This window comes from Anastrepha ludens, chromosome 6 (genome assembly GCF_028408465.1).
Source record: "Anastrepha ludens isolate Willacy chromosome 6, idAnaLude1.1, whole genome shotgun sequence".
Taxonomy (NCBI): domain Eukaryota; kingdom Metazoa; phylum Arthropoda; class Insecta; order Diptera; family Tephritidae; genus Anastrepha; species Anastrepha ludens.
In genome coordinates, this window is record NC_071502.1 from 102,317,954 (window position 1) to 102,345,291 (window position 27,338).

The window sequence follows — 27,338 nt, forward strand, 5'->3', positions numbered from 1 at the left end:
AGTTCTGCAGCGTTCTAGACCGAACCATCGCTCTTTATGTAGATTGCATGCATAATCGCTGATCCAATTCATGATTCCTGCGGAACTGATTCCGATTATTGGCTCTGGCCCTTGTGGGGGAACCGCTGACCCACGGTTGTCCAATTCATCGGCAAATTCGTTTCCTTGAACACCGGAGTGTCCTGGAACCCATATAAGTACAAGCCTGTTTTGTCTTGCGACAGAATTAAGGATAGGATAGGTAATACAAGGTGGCGCAAAATTAGTCACCCTACTGTGATAAATAAAAGGGATTGGATTTACGATGTCCATTTTGAGGAACCATTGTGATGTGCAAAGATGTGAGAGTAGCTTCAACTGCCACGTCACCGAGGATTTGATAGCAGAATGTTGTCTGCATTTCACACGTAATCATCACACACTCGTCCATCAGCAATGAAGCAGTGGTGTGTTGCTTTTTCCACAATCTCAGTTTTTTTATAAATAAACCGTTGTCTTAACCTCGGTTACGGCAGAAAATTAGTTGATTCCATTAGAATCGCTGAGAAACGGTTAACGATCTGAATTTGATCTGCATTCTGTACATCTTGCCAATATGCCACGTATTTGACTACTCAATGAATGCTAACCAAAGACTAAATATTCGTATGATTTACAGCCAACGAAAAAAAATATTTTCGCATAATTTATTGAACGATCCTCGTAAGTTCTGCTGAAAATATTTAGCGGAAAACAGCTGGTTTGTTAACCAAAAAATATTGGCGCTTTAGGACAGATGAACCGCCTAAACCACTAAACAGTTGCTCTTAAATAAACACTGACAGTCCGCTCTTAAATACAACATACACACAAAGAGCCATACATACATAAGAGTGCATGAGAGTGAACACTGCCTTGAAACACCTTGCATTGGTGGTATTTCAGAGACCCACATGTATGTATGTATTGTATGGAGAAGTACGGAAATGTCGGCGTACGCTCAGTCTGTCGCTCTTCGGTGCCTATTTTGCGCCAACCGTTCATTTGCGGTTGCATGTGTGTGTACGCATGGGTGTATGTGCACGCGTGTACTAATATCAGATACAACTCAGACTTTCATGCTTGTATGGATTGTTTTTTTTTTTCTTTTTTTGTTCATTTGTTAGTAAGTTTTATTTTGTTTTTGTTATATTTTTGCATTTTGGTTTCGACGTTGACTTTCTATCGGAGAGGCGCTGTTTTGTTGGTTGTTTCAAACGGAAAACGTTCAATCACTACGGGGATTTCAAGCAATACAGTTGTGTGAGCGGCGTTCGCAAGACGCAGGTGTACTACAATATATAAATATATATGTACACGCTTAATAATAAGCATATTAAATGCTAAAATAAAAAAATTTAAAGTGTTTATTTTTTTTAATAAAAATTTGGTACAAATACAACGCGAAAGAATGCTGATACATAGAATTCGGGCAATTTAAAAGCAAAGCTATTGAACTTGTTGGAAATATCAAAGTAAATAAATTTTTTGCAATTAAAAGAAAATACATTTTTTGTTTGTTCTGATAAATGCCTGTCGAGTGTTTTTGAAAACAGTTAAATAATAATACTTATAACAAAATAAATACAAAAGTGAAAAACATACTACAAAACTGGTATATCTGTTGTGCGCGAAACTACATATGTACGTACATATGTATACATCGTAGCTACTAAAAAGCCAGTTTGGATATCCGTGTATATGCATCTTTGAGACGGTAGAATTCACGCAAATTGCACGTGAACAGCGAACCGAACAACCAAATAAAAGGCCAAGAAGGAAAAGTGTCACAAATTGTGAAAAACAAAATAAAAATTAAATAGAGAAACAAAGACATAAATAAGAAACAAAAACATTACGCCAAAGTGAAAGGCTGGCCGCTGCAACTCCAACTACTCGAGCTACTGCAACCCAAAGGAGGCGAACTCAGTCAAAATGTGGTGCATTGTCAATCTGCCGAACGGCACACAATTAGCGGTCAAATGGGATACGAAGGCAATCGGACAGGAGTGTCTCGAAAAGGTGTGTGTTTTCTGTTTTTGTTTGACTTTTTTTGTTTGCTCATAAATCTGCTTTGTGCTTCATACCTTACCTTCCTCACTCAGCCATTCACGCAACAACAAACATTTGTTTGCTGGGTTTGTTTTCTCATTTGTATTTCTGTCTCTGTTCTTCTCTGTGTTATCAGAGAACGTGTATTACACTGTCTGTGTTGCACCGCACACATATCGGTTTTCATAATGACCTACGCAACAAACAGTTGCCGCATATTCGTCATTCAGCAGCAGCAGCAGTAAAGAACAAGAAGTGCAAAAAGCACATATCATATACATACATGTATCATGCATATTTATGTGTGTATGCTCATATAAACATGCATATACCAATATTTATTCATGTGCACAAATATGCATACATATGTATGCATGTGCATATGCACTTACTCATAATCCATAAGTCGCTGATTTAGCGCAGGGAAGCCTCTTTCTTCCTACTGAGCACTGTGTTGGCTATGCTGCTCTTTTTGTTGCTGATGTTGCTGCGGACTAACTTTGCGTAGTTGGTGTCATTGATGGTTTATTGTTTGTTGTTTTTTAGTTATTGTTTTACACACCTATGCATTTATATATGACAACGAAGCAAAGTGCAAACTTGTCATTCAATTCCACTACACCTGTTTAAAGTTCAATTTAATATTTTCGAAAACACATCAATAAAATGAGCATTTGTAAGTAAGTAGAATTGACTTACAAGAATACCTATATATGCAAGTATATACATATATATGTTCGTATATAAATATATAGACACACCTATCGCAAAAAATAAGCTACTTGTTGATTGTTTAGTTGCTTGGCCTTATCAATTGTATTTTCGATTTTTATTTTCTGGTTTCCCTTTTTGCTTTTTTTTGCTTTTTTTAGGGTACTAATGTCGAGTAAAATAGGAATTGTTTTCGATAGCACAGTTAATGAAAATATGTAACAATGTGCATACGTACTATATATATGAAAGTACGTAAATGTACATCTATGCTTATCTATATATGTACATATATATACGAGTATACATAGGTACATATTTACAATATATATACATATATAATTTTACATACATATTTGTATAATTCTACTTCCATACCCTGCAAGGAAATTGAGTTGAATTGAAAATGTTGATAACTTAAATACATAATTATAATATATTATATATGTAATTTATTAATTATGAATTAATTGCGAAAACTTACAAACTTAGCGAAAATAAGTAACTAAGCAAGCTACTGACAAATTTTATAACTGTTATTTTCGTTCAATAGCTTTCTCAAGCTAATTCATCAAGCTCTGTAAATATCCACCAATTTAGATGGAGGGAATTAATATATACAATTCCCTCTAAAAAAAGGATTTCCCCACTCCCAAATGAAACTTACACCTCCCTTCTGCCACCTTCGAACGACAATTAGTTATAAACACCTTTTTCACGACAGAAATGCATTCGGCTGCCATCGTGTTGAATATGTCTGAATATGAGACTATCGTGTAAGTTACTCCTTCAAGTTAATTTTCCAATAAAATGTTAAGATAGGTATTCAGAACTCGCTACCGTAGTCGAATGGGTTGGTGCGTGACTACCATTCGAATACCAAGTTCACAACACTGGGCATGGAGCAACAAATGATGGAAAAGTTTTTCTCTCATAGTCGTCACCCCTCGGCAGGCAATGGCAAACCTTCGTGTGTATTTCTACCTTGAAAAAGCTCCTCATAAAACTCCATTAACTGGCTTCACCTTGTTTGCTGCTTAACTTTGAAAGCCTTTATGGAGAAATTATAACTTTGAACGTTGTTAGAATAACGGAAAACAAAACGCTTGAGTCAAAGTTGCCACCTGATCAACTTTCATACACTACAGTAGGTTTATATTTTTGCTTTATAGTTGTCGAAGCACATCAAGCGAATATAATTTTTTTATAGCATTTTGCCTCCCTTATACTGTTTCCCTACTGGGTACAATATTAATTCTTTTAGAACATTTATTGTATAATTGTTTGCTCAAGTTCAACCTCAAAATAATGCAAAAAAAGTAATCAAAGCATTTGCCTAGAAATAAAGAAAATGTCCAATAATAAATATCATTATTTATTTCAGCAAAGCCATTTTTCATATCACAATTTGTTTTCAAACAAATTTCGCACATAACCTAAAATTTGCTTATGTAATGAATTTGCTTTCGCTTATTAAGAATATAAACATACGCAAGTGAATAGAATTAAAAACTGATATTAAATTAAATTTCTTAAACATTAAAAATTCCATACAAATCGCCACCAAAGTGCTGATTTCGGAGAAAATTTCAAATGCATAGCAAAAAGTTGATGTCAAGTCTCGAAAGTATGATAGTTGATAGATAGAAAAGTTAAAATCGACCGTCTATTTTCAACCAAACCACTGCTGACGCTAAACCGTCTAGGCTACTCAGCACCGAGCCTGAGTAGGAAATCCGCTAAAGGCTTTTAATGGAGAAAATCTGTATATGGTGTTGCTGGTTTTGTTGTAAAAACAAAAGTCTGCATTGAATTTTGAGAAACGCTCCAAGAATGGCGGTAGGTAGTCGGAAATAAGTTCTAGTCCTTCTGGTGAAGTAAAGTCAACTGTCGCGGCAAATTTTATTTAGAGTGTTAAAGAACATATTGATGACTTTCTTGGTCACTTAAGTTTAGTTCCTTGGCGCAGCTTAGACAGCTCAAATGGCCATTCAGTTGTATGTAAATTAATCACCAATTAGTTGTCAGAGTATTGAGATGATCTGTTAACTAACAAAGTTGACTAGTAAACTAGCACCGTCTAGTGTACCGTACCCCGTACCCCACCAAAGTTGATCGAATTGGAGGTTGTAAAACACAAATTTTTCGAGAAGAAGACTACACTCAAGCGAAACAGCTAAGTTTAGGAAGGCACTAAATTTAAAAAAAGTCGCTAAACAGACACATTTCATCATCCGATTGGTAGAAGAAGTTTTCGATTGACATCGAATTAATTTTTGGTTTTGATAGTACATAGTTGAGTTTTCGAGTATTCTTTTCAAAAGCGCTCCCGCTCGTTAGATAGTAGTGTGAGCACAGCTTCGTATTGCATATTCTTTATCGAATTGGTTGAGTGAAGTTTACACCACATTTTACGTTGACAAAGTCACATTGAAATAGTAAATTTATTGACTCTGCCTAATTTGTTTTCATCAGCTACTCGCGCGCTTAAATTTTTTGGAGTCCAATTGTCAAGTAAGTTTATCAGACATATCATCACCAGCATTTCGGTACATTAGGGAACGAGTGTGAGCTACCTATTTCAAAAGTGGAAACTACGCAGTAAACATACATACATACATACACATATGCATATATGCAATTATTATTGCTCTACTAATTTATTATTTACGGTTAAGCAAAAAAACAAAAAGGTAATTAACTGCCATATTTGGATGTACCGCTGAACCGTTATGAGTTTATTGAACGCAAAAAATGTTTACATTATTTTCATAAGTCACTCAAAAGCGATGTAGTTACGTAGCTACCCTGCAGGAAGAACTTGAACAAGTGAAACCAAGTTTCTGGTTCAAGACGTTTACCTGGATTAGTATTCGTACTAGAAGCGATACACCAGGCGCGTAACGGCGTAGCGAAAAAAAATCTGTCTTTAGAGTCAAATCGAGAATTTGTTTTATTCCGAACTTTTACTTGCTGCGAATGCGGGTTGTTTGGTTCATGTCAGAATGGAAGATGATTTGGGGTTTTTATGATTTTTTTATGAATTTAATGAATGTACGTTATTGCGTCATATCGAAGTTTTAAGGTTATAACGGCAGTTTGTTTACGAAAAAATTGAGATTGTGTTGGTGATATAAGAAAAAAAAAAAACAACGACAAAGAATAACAACTGCGAATTCTGCTGCCGCATCCCTGGTAAATAGTCCCACAATTTTGCTTCGTATGGCCAAACCTTATAATCTATCATGCTTGACTCATTCTGTCGATGCTATAACGCGAATTAGTAATACTTCTAAACGAACTGAGTATACTGGATCTCATTTGTCGAATTTAGTAGTAGCTTCAAGCCGAGAATGATAGAAACAAGATTGCGCATATCAGAGAGTGTGTGACGACACTTTGGTGCAGTTGCATGAGAGCGATGTGAATATACGAACAAGAACGAAAGAAAATGAAGAACCTACACAAACAACACGCAAATAAATTGCGCAATCGCTACCTCGATCGGAATAATAAGGTGGATTATTTTTTCCATCGTGGCTTCGAGCTATTGCAATATAGACGCAGCGCCAAACACCTGGCACTTCCCAAGAGGTCGCCGCGTAAAATTGATGTGAAAAATCATTTATATGAAAAATAAAAATAGCGTAAAGCCATGAAAATTATGAAGACACTAGGAGCACACCAATACTAGCGGATTTCTCTGCAGGGTATGTTACACAAAAAAAAAAAATAATAATATGCGAAACATATACATATGCACATACGTGGCTTACTAAATTGTTAAACCCTTTTACGAGCATTCAACCATTGCCACTTGATTTTTCCCCGCGCCATGCATTTATCTCTTCCATGCAGTGTTAAATAAGGCGAATAAAGTTCACTTTAAAACACTTGAATTCATAGCGCATTTACTCAAATTATATTTATTTCACCCCCACAATAACTGATAGCAGCAAACGCCTTGATTAGTAATTTCATAATTAACTGATTTTATTGACTTTGTTGTTTACTCGTTAGCAATTTTTCTTTTTACAAATTTTCTTCATGCAGTACGTTGTCCTTATCACATTTTCGGTGATTAACAAAACATATAGGTAGATAAATGGTTAATAATTCTTTGGTCTGTACACACTCGCATACTCGTGTGTAGGTATAATCTATATATGAGGTACTTATTTACTTTGTCATAACAGCCATTGAGTATTTTATTTATACCTACACCGATAACCGACTCGACTTTGTACCCACTTCTACTTATATAAAAGTTTTTATCGCAAAGTTCAATTTAATATTCATATAATGTAAAAAAAGTCAATTACCTGCCACCACCTACCTTCCATCCAACCGCAACGAAACCGTTTAGCACGTTTGCACACACGTATGTACATATATGTATAAGTACTTGTACGCATGTATGTATGATTTTGCCTTCATACATTTACGGCCTATTAATTGAACTGATTATGAACAAATTTTGCGAAAATATTTCAAAACAATAGCATTAATCATATTTAACGGATTAATCAGCTTTTAATCAATTTCACTGTTATTGCGGAAAGAAACAAAGAATTATTGCTCCAGATATTGCTAATAATTATTTTAGGAAATTAAAGAATAAAGGAAGAAATATTAAATTAAATATCTGTCACTCATATGCCGTTAATCAGCGCCACTTTTTACAACTCCTATTGGCTCATTTACTTTTCTCAAGAACGCAATATTATTAATCCACCTAAAAGTAATCGATTTCTCTGGCCTTGTGCTTAGTCAACATACATAAGTATTGCGATAAGTGTTAATCGCTTAAGAAATTTTGCTTTCTTATGTATTTTATTTTAGTAATAAATTAATTTGAATTGTAAGTAGAAGCGGGCGTGCTGCCACCTGCAGCTTTCATAATTCACTTAATCCAAGCTGAATTGACCATTTACGATATCTGTGATTCACATTCCATTTACATGCACACAAGCAGATGTATTAGTAGAAGGTTTATTAACGTTTTTGAACTTTAAACAGCGCTGTTAAATGAATTGCCTTGTTTTTATTTGTTATTTTTATTTTTTAGTAAATAGTAAGTAGCAGTATAAACGTCCGAATTTATGACATTTTGGACGGGGTAAAAATAAATGTTTTTTTTTTTTTAAATATTGTAAATAGTGGCGCCTACATTCTTAATAGTTGTTCAGACAAAGTTTCTCCTTCGATTTGTATGTAGTGGTTTGATGCTATCCTACAAATGAAGGCATTTACAATTTTACTTTTACGAGTGTAAGTATGTAGGTGTATGCGAAGATTTTTCATAACAGCTTTTTCTTTGCCATTCTTGCCATTTGCCTTCTGGACACACACAAAGTTGTTGGTGTTTAATGCCCGCTGTTATAAATTAGAGACTGCATCAGGCGAGAGAAATGTTCTCACAAGAACCGACTGCAGTTACCGGAACGACTCGGATTTATATACATACGTCCAAGATCTGCCATTTCAGCAGCATTCCCCTTACATGTGTGCTGCTACAAAAACAATAAGGAAACTCCACTGTTTTTGCCATTTTATAGACTGGTATTACCCGCAAGCAAATCCAGCTATTTTTTTTTTATTTACTTTACCTACATCGCACATCAACTGAGCTTTAAATAATGTTACTGCTACAACAACAACATCAGCTTTACTTAGAGTTTACTAACACAGCGCACGAAAATGCATGATAAAGTGAACTGTAATTTTAGAGATTAACGACGCTTAATCTAATGAGAAAACGACTCTTAATCTAATAAAAGCTTAGTATTGTGTAAGCCCAGCAGTGTTTAAGTTATTTGATGAATTCCGGAAAGCGGTTTTTCATTATATGAAAATAATATTAAAGGTAATCGCAAAACATCTCAATCAAATATGATACATAGTGGGTTAGCTAGTCACAGCAATGATACAATTTTTTTTCAGGTCAATCTGCCGTTCGGAGGCGGCATAAAACGTAGGTCCCTACACACCACTTAGAGCAGACAAAATACAGATTACAGCTATTTCGAAGTTCGAATTTCCTACCGCCAACACTTCGCCGAAAAGTCTTCCCTGGGCAGTTTAGAATTGGCAAAATGTTTCTTGAGAATAAATAAATCGCCAAAAAAACCACTCCCCGTGAGTATTTGCGATTGGGCTGATAAACTTTAGTAGAAGCTGTTTACTTAGCTGATTTCTTACGAGTATTAGAAAATTAGTAAAAGGTCAATACTCCGTAAATATCCTAGTACAACAATAATAAAAAATAAAATATTAAATTAGTTTCATTAAATGAATAACAAGTAAGAATTCGCAAAGTCCGACTCAAAAGTTAAGTTTTTTACTGAAAATAAAAGCCACTGAAGAAAATCTCTGGAAAAAAACATTGTTACTCGCATTATATGAAATGAAGCAGATTAAATAAATTACCGCTAATAACACAAAATAGTGAAAAAAATATATATATATTTACATGTGAGCTTTCGAAGGCTGGTTCAAAAGTTAAAATTGTTGTTCACTTAAATGTAAATAATTTAATTATTTTTTACAATAATATTATTTTTCAAATATACGTCAACTTGTAATCAAACTATTTGCAAAAAAAGTAATAAATAGCCGTTTTAAAATTACATAATTCGACTTTGGCATGCAAGTAATTCGATTATAAATATATATATTTTTTTTCTTTGTTTAAAAATATCCCCATGCAATTGTGTACGCATAGTTTGACGTTTGCTAATTTTCAAAACATGCAAAATGCGAAGATTATTTAACATTACAAAATTACGCAAATTTACTTTAGCATTGCATGCAAATTACGTACATTCATGCATAGATAATGGAGGGGCCTGTTTATTACCATTAGAGCAATGCGTTTTTTCTAGATCGAATTGGTATGCTAAAGTATACGCCAACTATATTACAATTTTCAAAAAACACAAAAACACATTTTTAATAGAAGCACGAAAAATGTTCGTAAAAATCGAACAGCAGCGTTTTTTACTTTACAAATTAAAGCAGAACAAAAAATTAATTAAGAAAATGTCTGTATGACAAACCATTTTTGTCATTGTTTATATAATTTGAATTGCTTTGTAGCAATTTTTAAACTAACTTACCCACAAACCCCCAGCTCATTCGCTTCAAGCATTGCTACTAAAAATAAATCGTTTTATTCTCACAAAACGTGACTCAAAACATGTGAATGTATTTAATGGGAGTGTACTTACGCCCTTGCGCCTACTTGTTGATTATTGCAATCATAGTTTAACCGGTCGAATGAAATTGCTCTCATTAGTGTTGTTAGCCGCTGAAAAAAAAATTTATAATATAATATTAAAATGTGCTGATAAGCAGAAAAACTAGCATGAAGTAGAATAAAAAGTGGCAGTTGCTAAATGTTGATTACGAGTTGAGGCAGCAATAACCGTAATTGATAACATTAACATGCCCCCAAAAACTACATAACTGCATGCGTCAATCGACGAAGGTTCATTATGACAGCATACAAAGTAAGCGATTTTTGTGTGATATCATCGAAAAAAACTATTTTTTATGTGATTATAACATTCTGTTGAAAATGAGGAAAATCTTAGGTTAGGTTGAAATTAACCGAAGTGTACATAGTCCTCACAGTTGTGACGCCATATGCAGTCTGCGTTGCCCTATGATTTTATATGGAACATTTTATTTTTCTTTTACATATCTGCAGCTTCAATAGCATGTTGTTGTTGTTGTTTGTTGCTGCATAATCATTACCCATACAGCCCAAACATTACAGTGACAGTCTTTGGCCTGATATAAATCCGGGTCGTTCCGGTTATGTAGAACCGACTGCCGCGGGAACGTTCAATAGCATGTAATTTGGTGTGCTTGCCAACACGGATGGCAAGCATGCCAATTAGACATTTACCCATAAAAGTTCTGTCCAAAATGGCTTCTTTATATCTCTACAAGCTCAAGAGGACGCAGATTTACCTATTTAACAAGGAAGCCCTTTGTGAGGCCTTCGCATATCTTTCGTGTTCTTTCCTGAAAATATGATGGAGTGACCACACCTTTCCTTGCTTATTCGCCCGCTTTTCAAATATCCACCGAATGCCTCATAATCCATTTGAGTGGATTTTTATTAGATGACCAACTCATTTACAGATCTATGACATTCACTAAAACTCTTGAAGTTATCCATTCATGAGAGAAAGACTTTCAGAGCTGCTTAAATATGCGAGAAAATAGAAACTCGTTTTTTTCTGTCACTTTGAAAAATATTATTTTATTGATTTATTTATTTATTTATTATACAGAAATTAAATGCTAAATCACCTAACTATGATACGTAAAAGCACAAGACCTTCAGCTCGCTGGCTGTTGTTGTTGTAGCAGCATAAACATTCCCCATGCATATACGAGGAGTGCTGCTGAAGTGACAGTCTTGGACCGAATATAAATCCGTTTCGTTCCGGTTACGTATAACCGACTATCGTGAGGACGGACGAGCTCGCTGGTCAATTTTTATATTAGTCGTTCAAGCGCTTACTGGAGAATTGCCCTTGATCTGAGCAGGACATAAATCTAGATTAGTTTTTTTAGATTTGTTAATTCTCAATATGTGTTTCACAACTTTTACAATTTTTTTACTGTCAATAGCTTTTAAATAATCTGAAGGTATACGGTGTTCAAAGATTTTATTTCTGGTCTCTCTAAAATGTTAGCATTCTCAAGGAGGTAGATTACGGAATGTTTATTCAAGTTACAATAGTGACACAACGGCCGGATTTCTCCCCTGAAGATGTGGCTGTGGGTTATTATTGTGTGTGATTTCAAATCATTCGAAGCGATGAGAATATACTTTTTTCATCCCCAAGTGTGGGAAGAAAAACGCTACTCTGAATTTCCCCTTATTGAGTTTTGAAACACCTCTATTGTTGTTGTTTTTGATATAACAATAAAATCATTCCGCATAAATGTTTGGGGAATGCTGTTGAAAAGATGTAAATCCAGTTCTTTCGGATATCATAGAACAAACTATCGTGGGTATGTAGAAATCAACTCTGCATATCTTTATGGGGTGTTCGTGACAGGTTGGTATATGTACATATGTATGTACATATATATATATACAGCTATGTATATATGTATGTACATAGGTGTTGAGCAACAGGATCGCTCCAATTATACTAAATTCTGCAATTATTTGTTATTAACCCTTCCAGTTGTTTTACAGCTGTTGATTGCTGAAGTGTAGGCGGTTGAGTGAAGTGTTTTTATTCGAAAGATGCCATTTTTCAATCACATTTTAGGAGACATTTTTATACTTTTTCGTACCAAAGAAAACTAACTCGTTTCAATGCGCATTAACAATGTGTGATACGTGCATGTTCGCACATACATATGTACATAACCATTTGCGTATATATGCGAAAAAGTTTTTGTTCGCATAAATTCAGGACAGGTTTTAATGAATTAATTTTTTTTAATACATTATTTATTATGCCAGCAAGCAGATTTGTCATTGATAATGTCCAGGTAATTACAAATTACATGCATACATATGTAAAAATAAAAACGTTTATAATTTCAAATATTATAATTCAATTACACTAAGCAACACTTAAACAACGAACAATTTATCTGCGCCCGTTGCAAGCTACATTATAAAATTACAGCCCAATCAATATTTATAAGTAGTGAGATACGTCTGTCTACCACCAACATTCATACCTTGCTACATATGTGTATGTGTCTACTCGTAACGACTTAATAAAAATATTACACAAACGGCAACTGATTTCACGCTGAATCGCAGTGGAAACACTCGCCAACCGCGTGCTACATTTACAATATCGAAATGTCTATGACACATTTCAGAGATACAGCAAACATTTGGTTATTAGACATATGGCATGTGTTTGTATGTATGCGCATAGGTTTTTAGTCTCCCATTCAGGCCGCCAACGACAAGACGACAGCCTCGATGCCGAAAGAATTCTATGTAGTATAGCCAAGTGATAAATGTGAAATGAGTTTTCACACGTTCATATCTGTTCAGAATACACTAACATACATATATTTATACATACTTAAACATATATACTATATATTAACATTTGTACTAGATAATGTCAGCGAACGAATGTAAAGTACTTATATGAGCATTTGCATTCATTGGTTTTTTTTTAAATTTATTTTTATTTTTTTTCTCAATTTTTTTTAAGCACAAGTTGTTATAAAAATAGCGTGTCATCGACGACACGAGGTGCTTTGAAATAATTTACTTTTAAAAGAAAATATTTCGTGCGAACCACAAACGCTTACTTGTCGGAAAAAGCAAGAAGCAAAAAGCAATACATTAGTAAAAGGTGAAAAGTAAAAGTTAAATTAAATAATTTCACTTTAAATAAAACAAAGTCCTGTTGGTATAAAAAATATTAAAAAAAAAGAAACGAAAAAACAAATACAATGTTGAAATTCACAAAGCATGTGCATGCCTCATCTCAATCGAGTATCCATTTAATTAGGGTAACCCCGTGTAGCCCGCGCCTCTCAAAGCAGAAGCAGAAGCAACAGCCAGTGCCCGAGCAGCTAAATAGGCAGCCAAGTTAGCCAGTTACAATGTCCGTGTTCGCGCTGTACTCATGGAAATCCCACTAAAGTTATGCGAAACCGCAAGTTTAGAGTTGCCAACATGCGAAATAACTACTTAAATGAATAGATATAGAAAGAACTGAGTTAAAAGCGAGCATTCGTGACAGCATACACATTGTGCATGACACGCAGATTCTGAGCTCGAGTGCAGTGGAGGCATTATTTAATCAACAAAATTATAGAAAAAGTATTTTCGGAAAATGTGGAAGTGAATTTTTGTAAGCTTAGATTATGTTCAATTGGTCTATTTTAGACATTTTGGGCTATTAACTCAGGCAATTGAGCTTTAAATTGCGCTATTGAGTTGGGTGTTCACACAAATAATTTAAAATTTTGTATGGTAAATTCAGTTACAATTACGACTTGAATTTGAGTGGGCAAACCAAGTTTTTTTTTAGTCTACGGACCTTCTATTGCTGTGATGGCAGCTTGAATGATACATTAAACCTCCTCAGCCGCAAAAAAAAAAGAAGGTTTGTATTGCTGAAATTGCCAATTCGGTGCTTGTTTGTACATGTCTGACTTAAAAATGTGTGAAGCTTGTACGAGGCACGACCTTTAGTTTAGTTTCAGGGGCTTGTAGCTCACTAAATGGCTTATCAAAACTACTTTTTCGTTCTTTTAAAAGCTTGTACAACCCTCGGGCCGATATATTAAACGTTTGTTAATGTTGCTCTCAAAATATGTACATAAGTAATTAGAAGTAAATTATAGTGAAGTGAATTAATTCAATGCAAATAAAAAAGTAACTTGTTTTTCTTACCAAATTTTTACGTAATGTATGTAATAAATGATAAAATAATAGCCGTTCGATGGCGAATAGTAACAAAGGTCTTTGCTTAAACTAAAATAAATTAATGAATAATATTTTATAAAATTAATATGATAATTTACCTTAATTATATTATATATTTTTACTCAATTTTCATTTAATCTCAATTCAATTAATATACATGGTAAATATTCATTTTCCAGTTCAAGTTCCAGCAATACTCAAGGCCTTAAATATTAATTTAATTGTAATAAAAAATTGCAACGCTTTTTAAAACAGGAAAAGAACGTAAGCAATGTCAATTTAGCACACAAAACCGCAAACTGAATGAAAATAAACCTTCAAATACACATGTGCGTACATTTGTATCTACATACATACATATGCATGTATTTACTTACCTTCATATGCTTAGCTAATGACAACAAATAATGTTTAATTAAATGTATTTACTAATTTTTTCTCTATACCTTATATTCCAAATTAATGGCAACACTATATGACCAACCCATTAACACTCGACGGCATGAGTATGCCGCGCACACGGCAACCGTCAAGCAAAAAAAAACTACAGAAACGCGTTCAGTTGAGTTCATATGTGAATGGGTACAAAGTCCAATTTTCGTTTGGGTCGCGTTCCAAAGTCCAATTTTACCATTCACACACAGCATGCTTTAATATGTATATGCAATGTTTTGTATATGTGTATGTTAGTATGTGTTACACTTCATTTCTGTTTTGTTCACGAAATTCTCTTCATTAAACAACTTTTTTCTCTCACCTACTGCTGTTGGTATTGTGTTCGTTGTTGTTGTTGTTGTTGTTGTTGTTGTTGCTAGATACTAAAGCAAGTAGTGTTCAATTCATTCTCTTGTAACTACTACATGGCACAATGAAGACGCACCACCAATAAAATACAAACAAGAGATCGAGTGGTTAAAAAAAAAACAAATGAATCAGCAGCGGCGGGTGATCTTTCGCAGCGATAAACGCATGTTGCGCTCTTTCAAAATTTATCCACTTCACTTTGGTAGACGCTACATGTATATGTGTATATGTTTTGTATCTCTTTAGCGAAGACTCAAATGCTCACATCACGCACTCTGGTACTCTGGTACTCACAAGTGATAGAGTATATTTCATGCGGAGAAATTCACTTTTTTGTTATATTTTTTGTTGTTGCTGTGCAATTGAGTATCTGCGCGCACATCTGTTTCGAATCCACATTAACTCACTCATCTGCACATATATTGTATTTCACACGTTTGCCTATTTAAAATTCGAGTTTGACACCAAAATCCTCATGTGTGGATGTGTGTGTGTCAACATGAAAGACATATGGGGATGGTTTGCTTGGTTGGATGGGTATTCGCGCCTGGAATTGCTAATGTGAAATGCAAATAAGGCAGAGAAAAAATGGCAAAACTTGAAAATGAGACAATAATTATATGTGTATGTACATATGTATGGGGAAAGAAGAAGAAAATATAGCGTAGAGCAATAAGAAGCAGAAAAACGTGCTGGAAGTGCGCAAAAGGCAAGAAAGCCAACTTAATAACAAATGTATGTACATATATATTTTTGGAAGTTGATACCGCCCTATGGCTAATAAGCCTCCAAACAAAAAAGAAAAAACGGCCACAAACGCCTGCTCAAGAGCTCTTGCCTATAAATAAGATTACTAACATACTTACATAGGATATCTGAGCTGGAATCTTTATTGCCATCGCACATGCTATTATATACGCCCATAAATACATATGTACATGCATACCTACATACATATGTACAGTTTACCTGCTTGGCTACATACCGCTTTATTTATGTTTACCCAGCTAGATAACAATACGAGTATGTAAATACATCCATGAAGGCAAATAGTTTTCAAAAAAAAATTTCTAATAATTTATCTACTTTGCAAAAATTCGTAATTTTATCGCACATTTTAGAGCAGTGATAATTATTTATAAAGAAGTTTGTGTAGACAATTATGCACACATACGGTTTATTTTGAATTCTTCTTGTTGGTTGATGTCATCGTATATTGCGTTTTACTTTATTTGCTGAAGTTATTTGCGGTTGTGTTTATTGAAGTTTACGAGTGAAAAAGGAATGTAAACAAGACCTACATAGCTATAAGTATACCCGTATGTACTAAATATATAGTATAACTGAAGTAAAACGTAAATTAAAGGGCTCAAAATAACACAACTCAAAAGACGAGTCGGTGTTGAAAAATGGCGAAGGTGTGAAGGTAATGCAAATGGTTGAATGAGTATAAAAATGATTGCTCAGTAGTTTGCTCATATGTTTTATTTTCTTTAAGCTAGAAGTTGCCGTTGAGCAAATAAAACAAGTGATTATTTAGATTGTTCAAGTCAACTCCTTCCATATAGGCGAAGTCAGCTAAACACAAATTGAATTGTATTAGGGTTGTTGTTGTTGTTATAGCTGTATAAAATTTCCCTACACATGTAAGGAGAATGCTGTTGGAGTGACAGTACTTTGCCGGATATAAATCTAGGTCGTTCTGGTAATGTAAAATCGGCTGTCGTGGGAACGGTTGCCTTATTCCTGTTGTTATTGTAGCTGTGTAAAATTTCCCCATACATATGTAAGGGAAATGCTGCTGGAGTGACAGTCCTTGACCGGATGTATGTAAATCCGGGTCGTTCCGGTAATGTAGAGCCGACTGTTGTGGCAACGAATTGCCTTACGGTCGATTGTTCTGTTCCATTTGTAATATACAATTTTCCACTTTGATAGCTATCCAGGGTAATTTCTTCGACTGTTTACCCAAATAACGATTTAAGTCTTTTTTATAATAAGAAAAAGAAATTTTTGGTAAACGTGGCGTATGAGTGATTTATTATAGTATAAATAAGGGGCGCCCATTAGCGACTGCACTGCCGGTAAAATGCACAAACAACAAAAATATGCAAAGGCGCTCATAGGAGCAATACAAAAATGAGAGAAAATGTTAACCTTTTAATTTCCCTGTTGAAAAAAGTGTTCACAGGAGTAAGTTGATCCAAACATATAGTATACACATTTTACTATTTAAAAAATTCGCTGCAGATTTAAAAAAGAAACAACTTTTTTTGTGCTATAATGGAGCTAAGAAATGCAAAACCATAGTACGAAAAAAAAAGGATTTTTCCATAAGTCACGGCTCAGCACAAATATCAACGCCACACAAAAAGTTTAGGATTTCATGAAAAATGAATTAGTGTGTAAATAAATTGTTATACATACATACATACATATTTATGTGGATAACAGAAATCGTAAACAGTGTAAATGTATGTATTATATTAAGACAAGTATAGCTTTCGGTCAGTGTGGCGTATGAGTGATCAGAAGAAGAAGCAGCAAATGATTTTATTAATTGATGTGGAATGGATTTTTAATATGAGCTCTAAATATGAAGAAAAGTCAAAATGTATGAAATTTAAAACTGTAAAAAATATCTAAAATTTTCAAAAACAAAGGAATGAGATAAAAAATGCGATTAAAATGTATTGAAAATTAATCAAAAAATATCGTATTCAACAATTTTTCTATAACATATACAGCAAGACGCATATATTAAAGGTGGTGGCACTAGACCAACAACAATATTTTGTACGTATGATTGTCAAAGAAAAGTATTGGAAAAGTAGAAAATAAAAAATACAATAAATTCGCCGTGATTCATTCTGGGCTGACAGCCACATGGACACGGCGAAAGAAAAAACATAAATCATCCGATTTACCGATACCACATTCAATGGATTCGCCTTGATTAGATTTTGTTTTTATTGACAATTGTATTTACAGTTAACTATAAAATACAAAAAGCTTATAGCTATGCCTACTGCGGCCTGAAGCTAAAAATTGGAAATTAATAAAAAATTTCGAATTTATTGTAACATTTTAATTTTTCTATAACAAAAATTTGAGGGCTCTACATATTTTTAATCAAGTAAATAATAAAATGAAGTTTAAGAATGCCAGATCCATAAAAATCAATACTTCAAAGAGTATGAAAAATTTTCCAGCATAAATAATAAAAAATGCTAATTTAAAATTTTACCTTAAAAATCAATAATTTTCTTTATAAATTTTTGACAGCCACCCTGTCGCTGGTTAGGGTTCAGCAACACCTGCTGAGTAAAGTTTTTTTTTTCAATGTATGTACTAATCTTTTTGATGTTCCATAACGAATTTATTATTGCCACGCATAATTTCTTTTTTATTGCCTAGTTAACATTATTTGTTGGTCACCAACAATTTTCCCTCAAGCAATATTGGTTATCTTCAACTCGTTTAGTGCTTGAAAATTATAAACTTGTTGAGTCGGCCATAAGCTTTTATTGATAACAATAGTTAATTGAAATCACACAGAAATCATAGAATAAACAAGCAAAAACAATAATGACTGAAATCATGCATACATACACACACATACATACATTATTTTCATTTTTAGTTTTCATATTTAAATGTTAAGCAAACCCCTTCGCATACAAATTTCTAACCCACCTTTTGCCTTCCTTTATCTCTACAGGTCTGCAAGGCACTCGACATCGTCTGCGAAATGGAATATTTCGGACTCGAGTATTGGACACCCAATCAAGAGGAATCGCGCACACGCCAATGGATCAATTTGCGCAATCGGCTGTCATGTGATAACAGCAGCAGCAGCATACATCTAATGCTAGCGCTGCGCGTCAAATTCTGGGTGCCCGTGCACTGTTTGCTCCAAGAGAGTGTACGCAACATTTTTTACATGCAAGCGCGTTCTGATTTGCTGGAGAAACGTCTGCAGGCACATGATTGGAATAATGCGGCCAAATTGTCAGCGCTACTCTGTCAAGCTGATGGTATCCGTTTCAATCCTTTATCGCTAAAAGCGAAATGTCCCACACCTGTGCGCAGGGGTAGCGGTGGTGATGGTGCTCAACAACAACTGTCGCACAAGGAGCGCAAGGACAAGGAACATGTGTTGTCTTTTAAGAAGCGACGCCTGTCGAAACAAAAGTCCACAGAAAACATTGAAAATTCACATCTGCCTACCATTGTCACCGATGAAGGTCCGACAGCTTTGTCTGCGAATATGAAATGTGGCGGCAACGTCGGCCACACATCGTCACAATCAGCGTCCGATGATGACGTTGCGGAAGACAAAGTGTCAACATCTCCGCTAAGTATTTATCAAAATTATATTGTCTATCCAATATGTGCCGAGGATGGTGGGGACATAGATATGCCGGAAGATTTCTACCATTGCATAGCGGTGGAGCATGGCAAGTTGGCAACACTGAAAATGACGCCGAAATCGGCAAAGTATTGGCTGTTAAAGCAAATTCAGGATCTCGAGGGTTACGGCGAGGAGGTGTTCAGTGGTGTTACGGCGCACGAGAATTCAGCTCGTTGTGATGTGGCTGTTGGCGCCAATGCGATCACGACTTGCGTGGGAGACGAAAAGAATGTGTAAGTATTTTTAGTATACGAACAAGTGAGGAAGGGAATGAAACAAATAGTTTATTTTTTTATTAAGACTCCTATTTTTTACTGATTAAACTTACTTACATATATGTATTTTGTTTAATTTAACTTGAATTTCTTATTTTATTTTTATGTTGCTTTTCAATTTAATGTAATTTATGCTTCAATTTCTGTTTTAATTGTTTTATATCAAGTGAAAATCTCAAATGAGTTTTCAATGAAAGTTGCTTATTAGTATTCGTTTATATACGTATGTACTTATATAGCAAATATTTTAATTATACAAATCTTCTAAAAATGTCTAAGAATAAGAGTTATTTAAATTTTTTTTATTTTTTGCTTCTTCATTCTTTTCATTTATCTTGGATTCAAGAAATAATTCTTTTTTTAATTAAAACTTGAAATATTTTTTTTTTGTTTTAGAATTAAAAAACGCATATAATTATAAATAATTTACGAAAATTTAATTTTTTTTTATTGGTTTTAAATGATTTAAAAATTTTTTTTTTTTGCTTTTTTTTCATAAATATTTTTACCTTCTTCATTCTTTTAATTTATCTTGAATTCAAGAAATTTGTTTTTTGTTTTGAATTAAAACTTGAAATAATTTTTTTTTTAGAGTGAAAACTTGAAATAATTTTTTTTTTAGAGTGAAAACTTGAAATATTATAAATAATTTAAGACAATCTCATTATTTTTTATTGGTTTTAGATGTTTATTTAAATTTTTTAATTTTGTTTGCTTTATTTTCATAAATATTTTTAGCTTCTTCATTCTTTTAATTTATTTGAATTAATTTAATTTTTTTTCTTGTATTTTTATTTTATTCTTTTGATAAATTCTTTAAGTTGTTTAAATAATGTAACACATTATTTTGTTCTAAATATTATTCTTTCGTATTTAGTAAAATTTTATTTTTAGTTTATATGTTTATTTTATTTTTTTCAACTTTTTCTTTTGTTTTGAATAATTTTAAAAAGTTATTAATTTATTTAAAATTTAAAAAATAATTTAAAAAAAGTAGTAACTGATTTATAATTATTTTGTTCTAAATATTATTTCTTCTCATTTAATTATATTTTATTTTTTAATATTTCACTTAAATTTGTTTGCTTTATTCTATGTACATAATTTTATATTATTCAATACAAGGTTCTGTTGTTTTAACTATCTTCCTATTTTCTCTCCATCACTTTTTTCCACTCCCTCTAATCACACATATAATATATAATATTTTCTCTTTTCTCTCTCTTGCAGCATCCCGTTCAGCGCAATCGCTTCAGCCAAGTCATTCCGTCGCACCTTCAAGCTGGAATATGTCGGCGATTGCAATGATCGTCGCGAACTCGAAATCAAGTTGCCAAAACATGCCATGGCTGCTGGCCTTTACCGCTCCATAACGGAGCGACATGCCTTCTATGTCTGTGATAAAGTACGCGGTGTGGTCACCAATCAATTTACACGCGATCTCAAGGGCACAATTGCCTCGATGTTTAAAGAGGACACCGAGTTGGGGAAACGTTACGTTTTCGATATTCAACGCACTTGTCGCGAAGTGCACGATCAGGCGCGTCGCATACTGCACGAAAAGGGTATCGAAGCGTTAAATAGCAGCGCTGTGGGAAATGAAGATCTCTACGAAAGTATGCTCAACGGTGGCAAGCAGCCATTGAGTACGAGTAGGCAGGAGCAGCGACTTAGCGATAAAGAATTGGATTTCGATGATATCTGTGCGGTAACTGATAAATTAGACATGGCGCTGCGTGAAAAGGAGAAACGCGATGCGGCTATTGCACGTTGTGTGGAAGCGCGTGTTTCGGAAGCGATGACCTGTAAAATCTGCATGGATCGTGAAATCAATACGATGTTCAATCCCTGCTCGCACGTAACCACCTGTGCAGAATGTGCTGCGAGGTAAGTTTGCAAAAATTTCAACGTCATATTAGAATATTTTAATTAATTCATCTCTTTTTTATTTGCATTGCAGATGCATCCACTGTCCAAACTGCCGTGTAAAAGTTACAAGTACAACGCGTATTTATCTTCCACCTGAGTTGCGAATAAGCTCAATGTCGACACCATCCGCCACCACAAGTTGTGTCGCCACTCATTAGTATGAGAAAATTGCATTTTTTGCTCGTCGAATAAGAATACTATAGAACGAGAGTCTCCTGCACTAAGCAAGAAGTGGCTTAGCTCAAAGCTCGAAATTGTGCTAAACGCGTCGAAGGCGAGATTTATCGCTTACGAACGATAATTGCATAAATTTACTTATATTGACGTCATAAAAAGCCAGAAATATGTATGTGTAAACCTAAAGTAATTATTGAATCCCTTTTTATTCTAGTTTCGGTTACTATTAAATTAAAAATAGATTTATGTAAATAATTGTACGATAAGTAATTAAGACTTCAAACTAATTTAAGTTATTTTGATGCAAATGCATTGAATATATATGCGAAACAAGTATTTTTTAATCAGCTGTTAACTAACTGTGCGCTTAAAAGCCGTTAACTAAAGAAAGTATTCCAACCAGAATGTAAAATAATTTTTATACTATAAACTATACCGAATTTTTGCAATATTTGCACTTTTAAATTTATGACTGCAATTACTTGCAAAGGCCGTTTTGTACATTTGTCCAACAACAATTTGGCTACTGACTATGCATTTTTAATATAGAAATTTACTATTCAAAATGTAATAAACTTTTTCGACCGTAAAATAAATTTTATATTTTGCTATACATTTAAAAAAATCCAATTATGAAAATCCAATTTCCAAATATTTTGGTTTTTCGTTTTTGTTATGAAATTTTTAATTCCGTTTAGCAGTTCATTAATAAAAAATAAAATAAAATAAAAAAGTACAATAAATTAAATTTTATTCCTATGTACATAATAATTTTAATATTTATATTGTATATTATTACATAAATGGCGAATAACAATCGAAAGAGAGTTAAAAAAATAAAAATATGAAAACTAAAAAATAAAGCGAAATAAAATCAAATATTAATAAAAAAACAAAAATAATATTAAATAAATAGTCTTTCATTTTTGATTTGGCTGAAATAATTTAAAATACCGCTTCAAAGCTTTAGCTACAAATTGCTTTGTTTTTGGTAAGTGCCCAGGATTAGCTAATTTATAAATTGTTGCAATGAACTCGTAAAACGACAAAATTGAAATTTGAGCTGTGCTTTCAATAATGCGAATTCTTACGACAGTCGGCGAAACTGCATTACCCAATTACCTCGATATATATATTGGATTAAATTAAGTGTTATATATATTAATTACGGTATGAGACGAATATAAGTCGTTCCCACGACAGTCGGTTTTACATAACCGGAACGACCCCGATTTATATCCGGCCAAGGACTGTCACTTCAGCACCATTCCCGGTATACATATGTATGGGGAATGTTTATGCTGCTACAACAACAACAACAAATTTAAGCTCTTCCCATTCAGCATAATACGTATGGAGCGACATAAAGCGCGGTGAATATCACATTTTCGGAAGTTGAAATAATTTATGAATTAGGTTGAAGGCTTTCGTTTTTTTTTGTTTTGGCTTGCAAACTTCCCTCCACGTGTATATAAGATTTAGCAACACTCTTTCCTCTAACGGTTAAATCGCCAAATGAGTGCTGCATGGATGAGCTTGGCGGATTTGATTTAATTTTGCAATGAGTGCTGGTGTTAAGCTTTGGGTAAGGCAGTTGTAGGTTACTACAATAAAAAATACGAAAATTTAAATTTCATTTCATGAAAAATTTGAATTTCATGATTTTGCAAGAGGTATGGATCAGGCATGTAAAGAAAGCGAATTTTGTACTTTTTAGTACATTTTGGATGAATATATGCAAGTACTATTTATGAATTTTTAGTACATTTTTATTCGTTGTAATATATATAATTTTCACTTGAGTGAAGGCGTATTATGGAAAATATATTTAACCACATTCACCATTCGTATATTGGTTTTAATTTTTAAGTGATCGCTTGAGCTGCAAGAAATATGAAGCGTTTTGTGTCAGCTATTAGTCCATCCCAAATTTCTCGTAAAAATATAAAATACATGCAATACACAATAAGTGGCAACGCTCAGCGCTGTTTGGTGTCGAATCGCAAACTGCAATGAGTGTCAGACAATAGCAAAAGAAGGTTGACAGTTATGTCAGAGAGTTCAAAATGGACGCAATATCTTTTGTGTTCCCATTCTTGATCGCGTGAGTAGCAGTGATAAGTTTTTACAATTTACTTTTTCCAAATAAAAAATAGAGATTGTGAAAAGCTGAAAAAATGCCAATGAAACTGATTTTGTGATATATTGCAAGTAAATGGGACGAAAGCGGACTGAGGTCCAATGATATTCGTAATATTTCGTCCGCATTTGGGAAGTGCAGTGAATAGAAAAATGAACTGAAAATGTCTGATGGAATTTTGTAATATACCAATTGTGAGTTTTCTTTGTGACCTCACTTTTTGCGTTTCGGCATTCGTGTGCGTTAAGAACTATGCAGTATTGTGTATCGTGTGTTGGCATAAATTGTCAAAGAGGCTGAAATTCGTAAAAAGTTTGTCTACCGAAGTAACTTAAAATTGCCATAGCCAAAACTGAAACAAAAACCACGAACAGAATTGCATTAGAGGGAGCAGCAGCAAGAATCTAGCAGTTGGGTGCGGGTGTTTGTATGCATGCCAGCTACAAACGAACGAACGCCTGGCTGGCTGGACACGAAAAGCGGAGAAACGCAGCGACAAAGAAGAAAACAAGACAAGAAGAGAAAGAAGATAGTGCGAAAGATCGGAAATCGAGCTGGTGACAATTTGGCATTTTTTTTTATTTTATGTTAACTTTTACCTTCTTTTTTCATTGCTGAAAATTTTTGATGGATTAGTTAAATAATGCAACACATATATGTATATATATAAACTTCCACGTATTACATGCTTGTGGACGCAGACAGAAATAGTGAAGTAATGTTCAAACGAATGTGTAACGCGAAAAGTCATAGATGTTGCAAAAATAGAGCGTATATTAAAAAGCTTATACAATAAAAAATTGCTGTGGCAGCTTGCTAAAATTATACAAAAATAAAAAATAAACTCGATACAAATACAAAGCAACAAGTTTCGAAAGTGCCTAGAGACAAGGACAAATTTTAATTCCTTTGAAAAACATCCATCGTGATAAATGCGGATTATCGGTTAGCGTTTTGTCCGCTAAAATTATTTCATTATTAAACAATTAAGCGCCTTTACTATTTTAAATTTTCTGCACGACTTAAAGGCGTTGGATTATATGTACTATCTTCATTTGCCTGCTGTAAGAAGCAACTACTCGGTCAACCAACTGCTGAAATTTAGGTAAACTTTTTATGCGCATATATTTAAGGTGTCAAATTTCTTCATTACATATTCTTTTCAGTAACATATTATGGAAAAAGGGAAAGTTCATGTTAAAAGCGAACAACGTGGCGTGCCTACACAATCTCAACAGCAAACAACACCAAAGTTAGCTGAAGGGCATCCTGCAGCATCACTATCACCCGATTCGAAATTGTCTCCTTATATGGGAACGCATCACAATTTAGATCATTCGCTACAACAAACTTACTATCACCCGCAACGTCCATCATCCAAAACGAATCCAGCCAATATTTCGGAATGTGATACTGTCGGCAATTCGGCTAATGATGGTGTATTCCCTTTGTGCTATGTGTGTGCCGGTTATGGTGGTTGCGAATCCCTCCGCATACGTCCAAACCAAGAATGTCCAACGGAACCGTATTTTCCCTTCTTGGAACGCCATGAGCCACCAGATGGAGTTCCGAAGGTTACGCCTACACAAACGTATGTAATCGCTTGTATGCTATGCTATCGATCGCTGCGAGAGCAATGGAATTCATACGAACGGAAAAAGAAACCTCACTTGCAGCGTCTGTATCATATGAAACGGGTGGACGGCAAAAATTATATAGGTGCCGACATCCAAACACAGGGTGAATATGCTGCTCAGGTGCTCGGTTTGAGTGCCGATCACTTACAGCATGGCACATTTCATGATGATTTTGCTTACTTAAGCGGAGCACAAAGGACACCAAATCGCGCCGATTATGAACGGCCAGCAAATGTGGTAAATCAATATTATCCTGTACAACCCAACGAACCGTCGTCATCATTACATTATGCTCAAACGAATAATGCGCCGAGTAGTTCGTCGGCACAACAATACTGTGATTATTACAATCGAAATGTTAACGCGACCTTAAATGGCCAATTGACGCCACAACCAAAAGAAAAACACATTAGCTCCACGCAGTTACCTAAGACTGTGGCACATTTGAATGAGGAATCTTCTCCCAATGAATTACGTAAACCAGTTGGTAGCGGTTCAGCATTCGACTCATTATATATGAAATCGTCGTCATTTGCCCACCACAAATTCAAGTTGAGTCAGATTTCCTATATGAACCCAGCTGCAGCACGAAACGAATTGAATCCACCAAATGATGCTCAAAAACCTTCTATTAGCACAACTCCTGATAGTAAATTACAGCAGCGTCAAGATCGTATCAGTCCTTATGATTATGGTATTGCAACCGGTGGCGGAAGTCATTCTAATGCTCCATCTATGGCCGATGCTGATGATACTGGCGCAGCTTTGGATTTGCGAAATTCATCTAACAACATTTGTGAACCCTATATGTTATCATGTGGCACCTCGCGTCAGATGTTTAGAAATGCATCGCCAAGCAATGCAGCAAACCAAGTAGATGTCGGCATACTGGACCTATCAATGCCTGACAAGAATTCATTGACGGAGGTTTGTTATGTTTGCGGTGACGAGCAGCGGCGTGGCAGTCTCATCGAACTCAGTTCTGTACGTCCCAAAGACGTGAAAGGTCGGCATCCATACTTTCCCATTTTTAATGAACAACATCCTCGTCCACCACGTTCACGACCCAAAGATCCGCGTGGCATGATTCAAGCGTGTCAGTTGTGCTATGAATACCTTATACAACAATGGAATAAATATCAGGTAAGGCAAGGGCGAAGGGTAAACATAAGAATTATAAAAAATTAGTGATTGGTCTGGAGAATGACCAGCAGCAATTCGCAAAGTTCTTATCCTAATAAAGTACGGGTCGTTAGCTATTACAACAAACTGTCTTCATGTTCACAATGAAACCAGTAATTGGCGGTGAAAAGGTGCCTTATGCTATGACCCCAAGAAAGGGGTTGTTCGCGGGGACGGGGACGCAAAGTAGAGGTGGTAGATGAGTAGTAAGAGTTTAAGTGAGGGGTGGTTAGTATTGTTATTACAGTAGCATAATCATTCTTAATACATATATATTTGGGTGCTGCTAGAGTACTTGGCTCGAGTAAATGAGTACCGCTCCGGGATATAAAGGGTTTTTTAATAAAAGGTGTTATTTTCATATTCAAAGAAAAATGCTATTTTTTAATATAAATGATCGGATGTTTATTTCATTATAAAGAGGAAGGTATGCCGTTAATAGTGGAAAATAACATCAGGCAAATGACCACCACGACCACGCTTACAGGACAATATCCTTTTCATGAAATTTTTCACAACCGAATTGCAAAGTGGCTGCCCTATGTTCTCGATAGCCTCA

At 34.5% G+C, this 27,338-nt stretch overlaps 2 protein-coding genes across 5 annotated transcripts in view; both read left to right on the plus strand.

The window, feature by feature from the left end:
- Positions 1–1,238: 1,238 nt before the first annotated feature.
- LOC128866461 (E3 ubiquitin-protein ligase MYLIP) lies at positions 1,239–22,632 on the plus strand. Its single transcript, XM_054107225.1, has 4 exons — positions 1,239–2,040; positions 18,747–19,672; positions 20,945–21,601; positions 21,675–22,632. Exons 1-4 carry the CDS (start codon positions 1,954–1,956, stop codon positions 21,799–21,801), a joined length of 1,797 nt encoding a protein of 598 aa, XP_053963200.1. The 5' UTR covers positions 1,239–1,953; the 3' UTR covers positions 21,802–22,632.
- Positions 22,633–23,868: 1,236 nt separating this feature from the next.
- The window catches only part of LOC128868122 (uncharacterized), a 60,171-nt gene continuing 56,701 nt past the window's right edge, over positions 23,869–27,338 (plus strand). The window contains exons 1-3 of one of the 4 annotated variants that reach the window (XM_054109878.1): positions 23,869–24,517; positions 24,597–25,065; positions 25,127–26,740. In XM_054109878.1, coding sequence (XP_053965853.1) covers positions 25,136–26,740 — 1,605 coding nt within the window. In that variant the 5' untranslated portion in view covers positions 23,869–24,517; positions 24,597–25,065; positions 25,127–25,135. Of the gene's footprint in view, positions 25,066–25,126; positions 26,741–27,338 lie in introns of all 4 variants that reach the window. The other 3 variants (XM_054109880.1, XM_054109881.1, XM_054109882.1) reach the window with 3 other exon arrangements.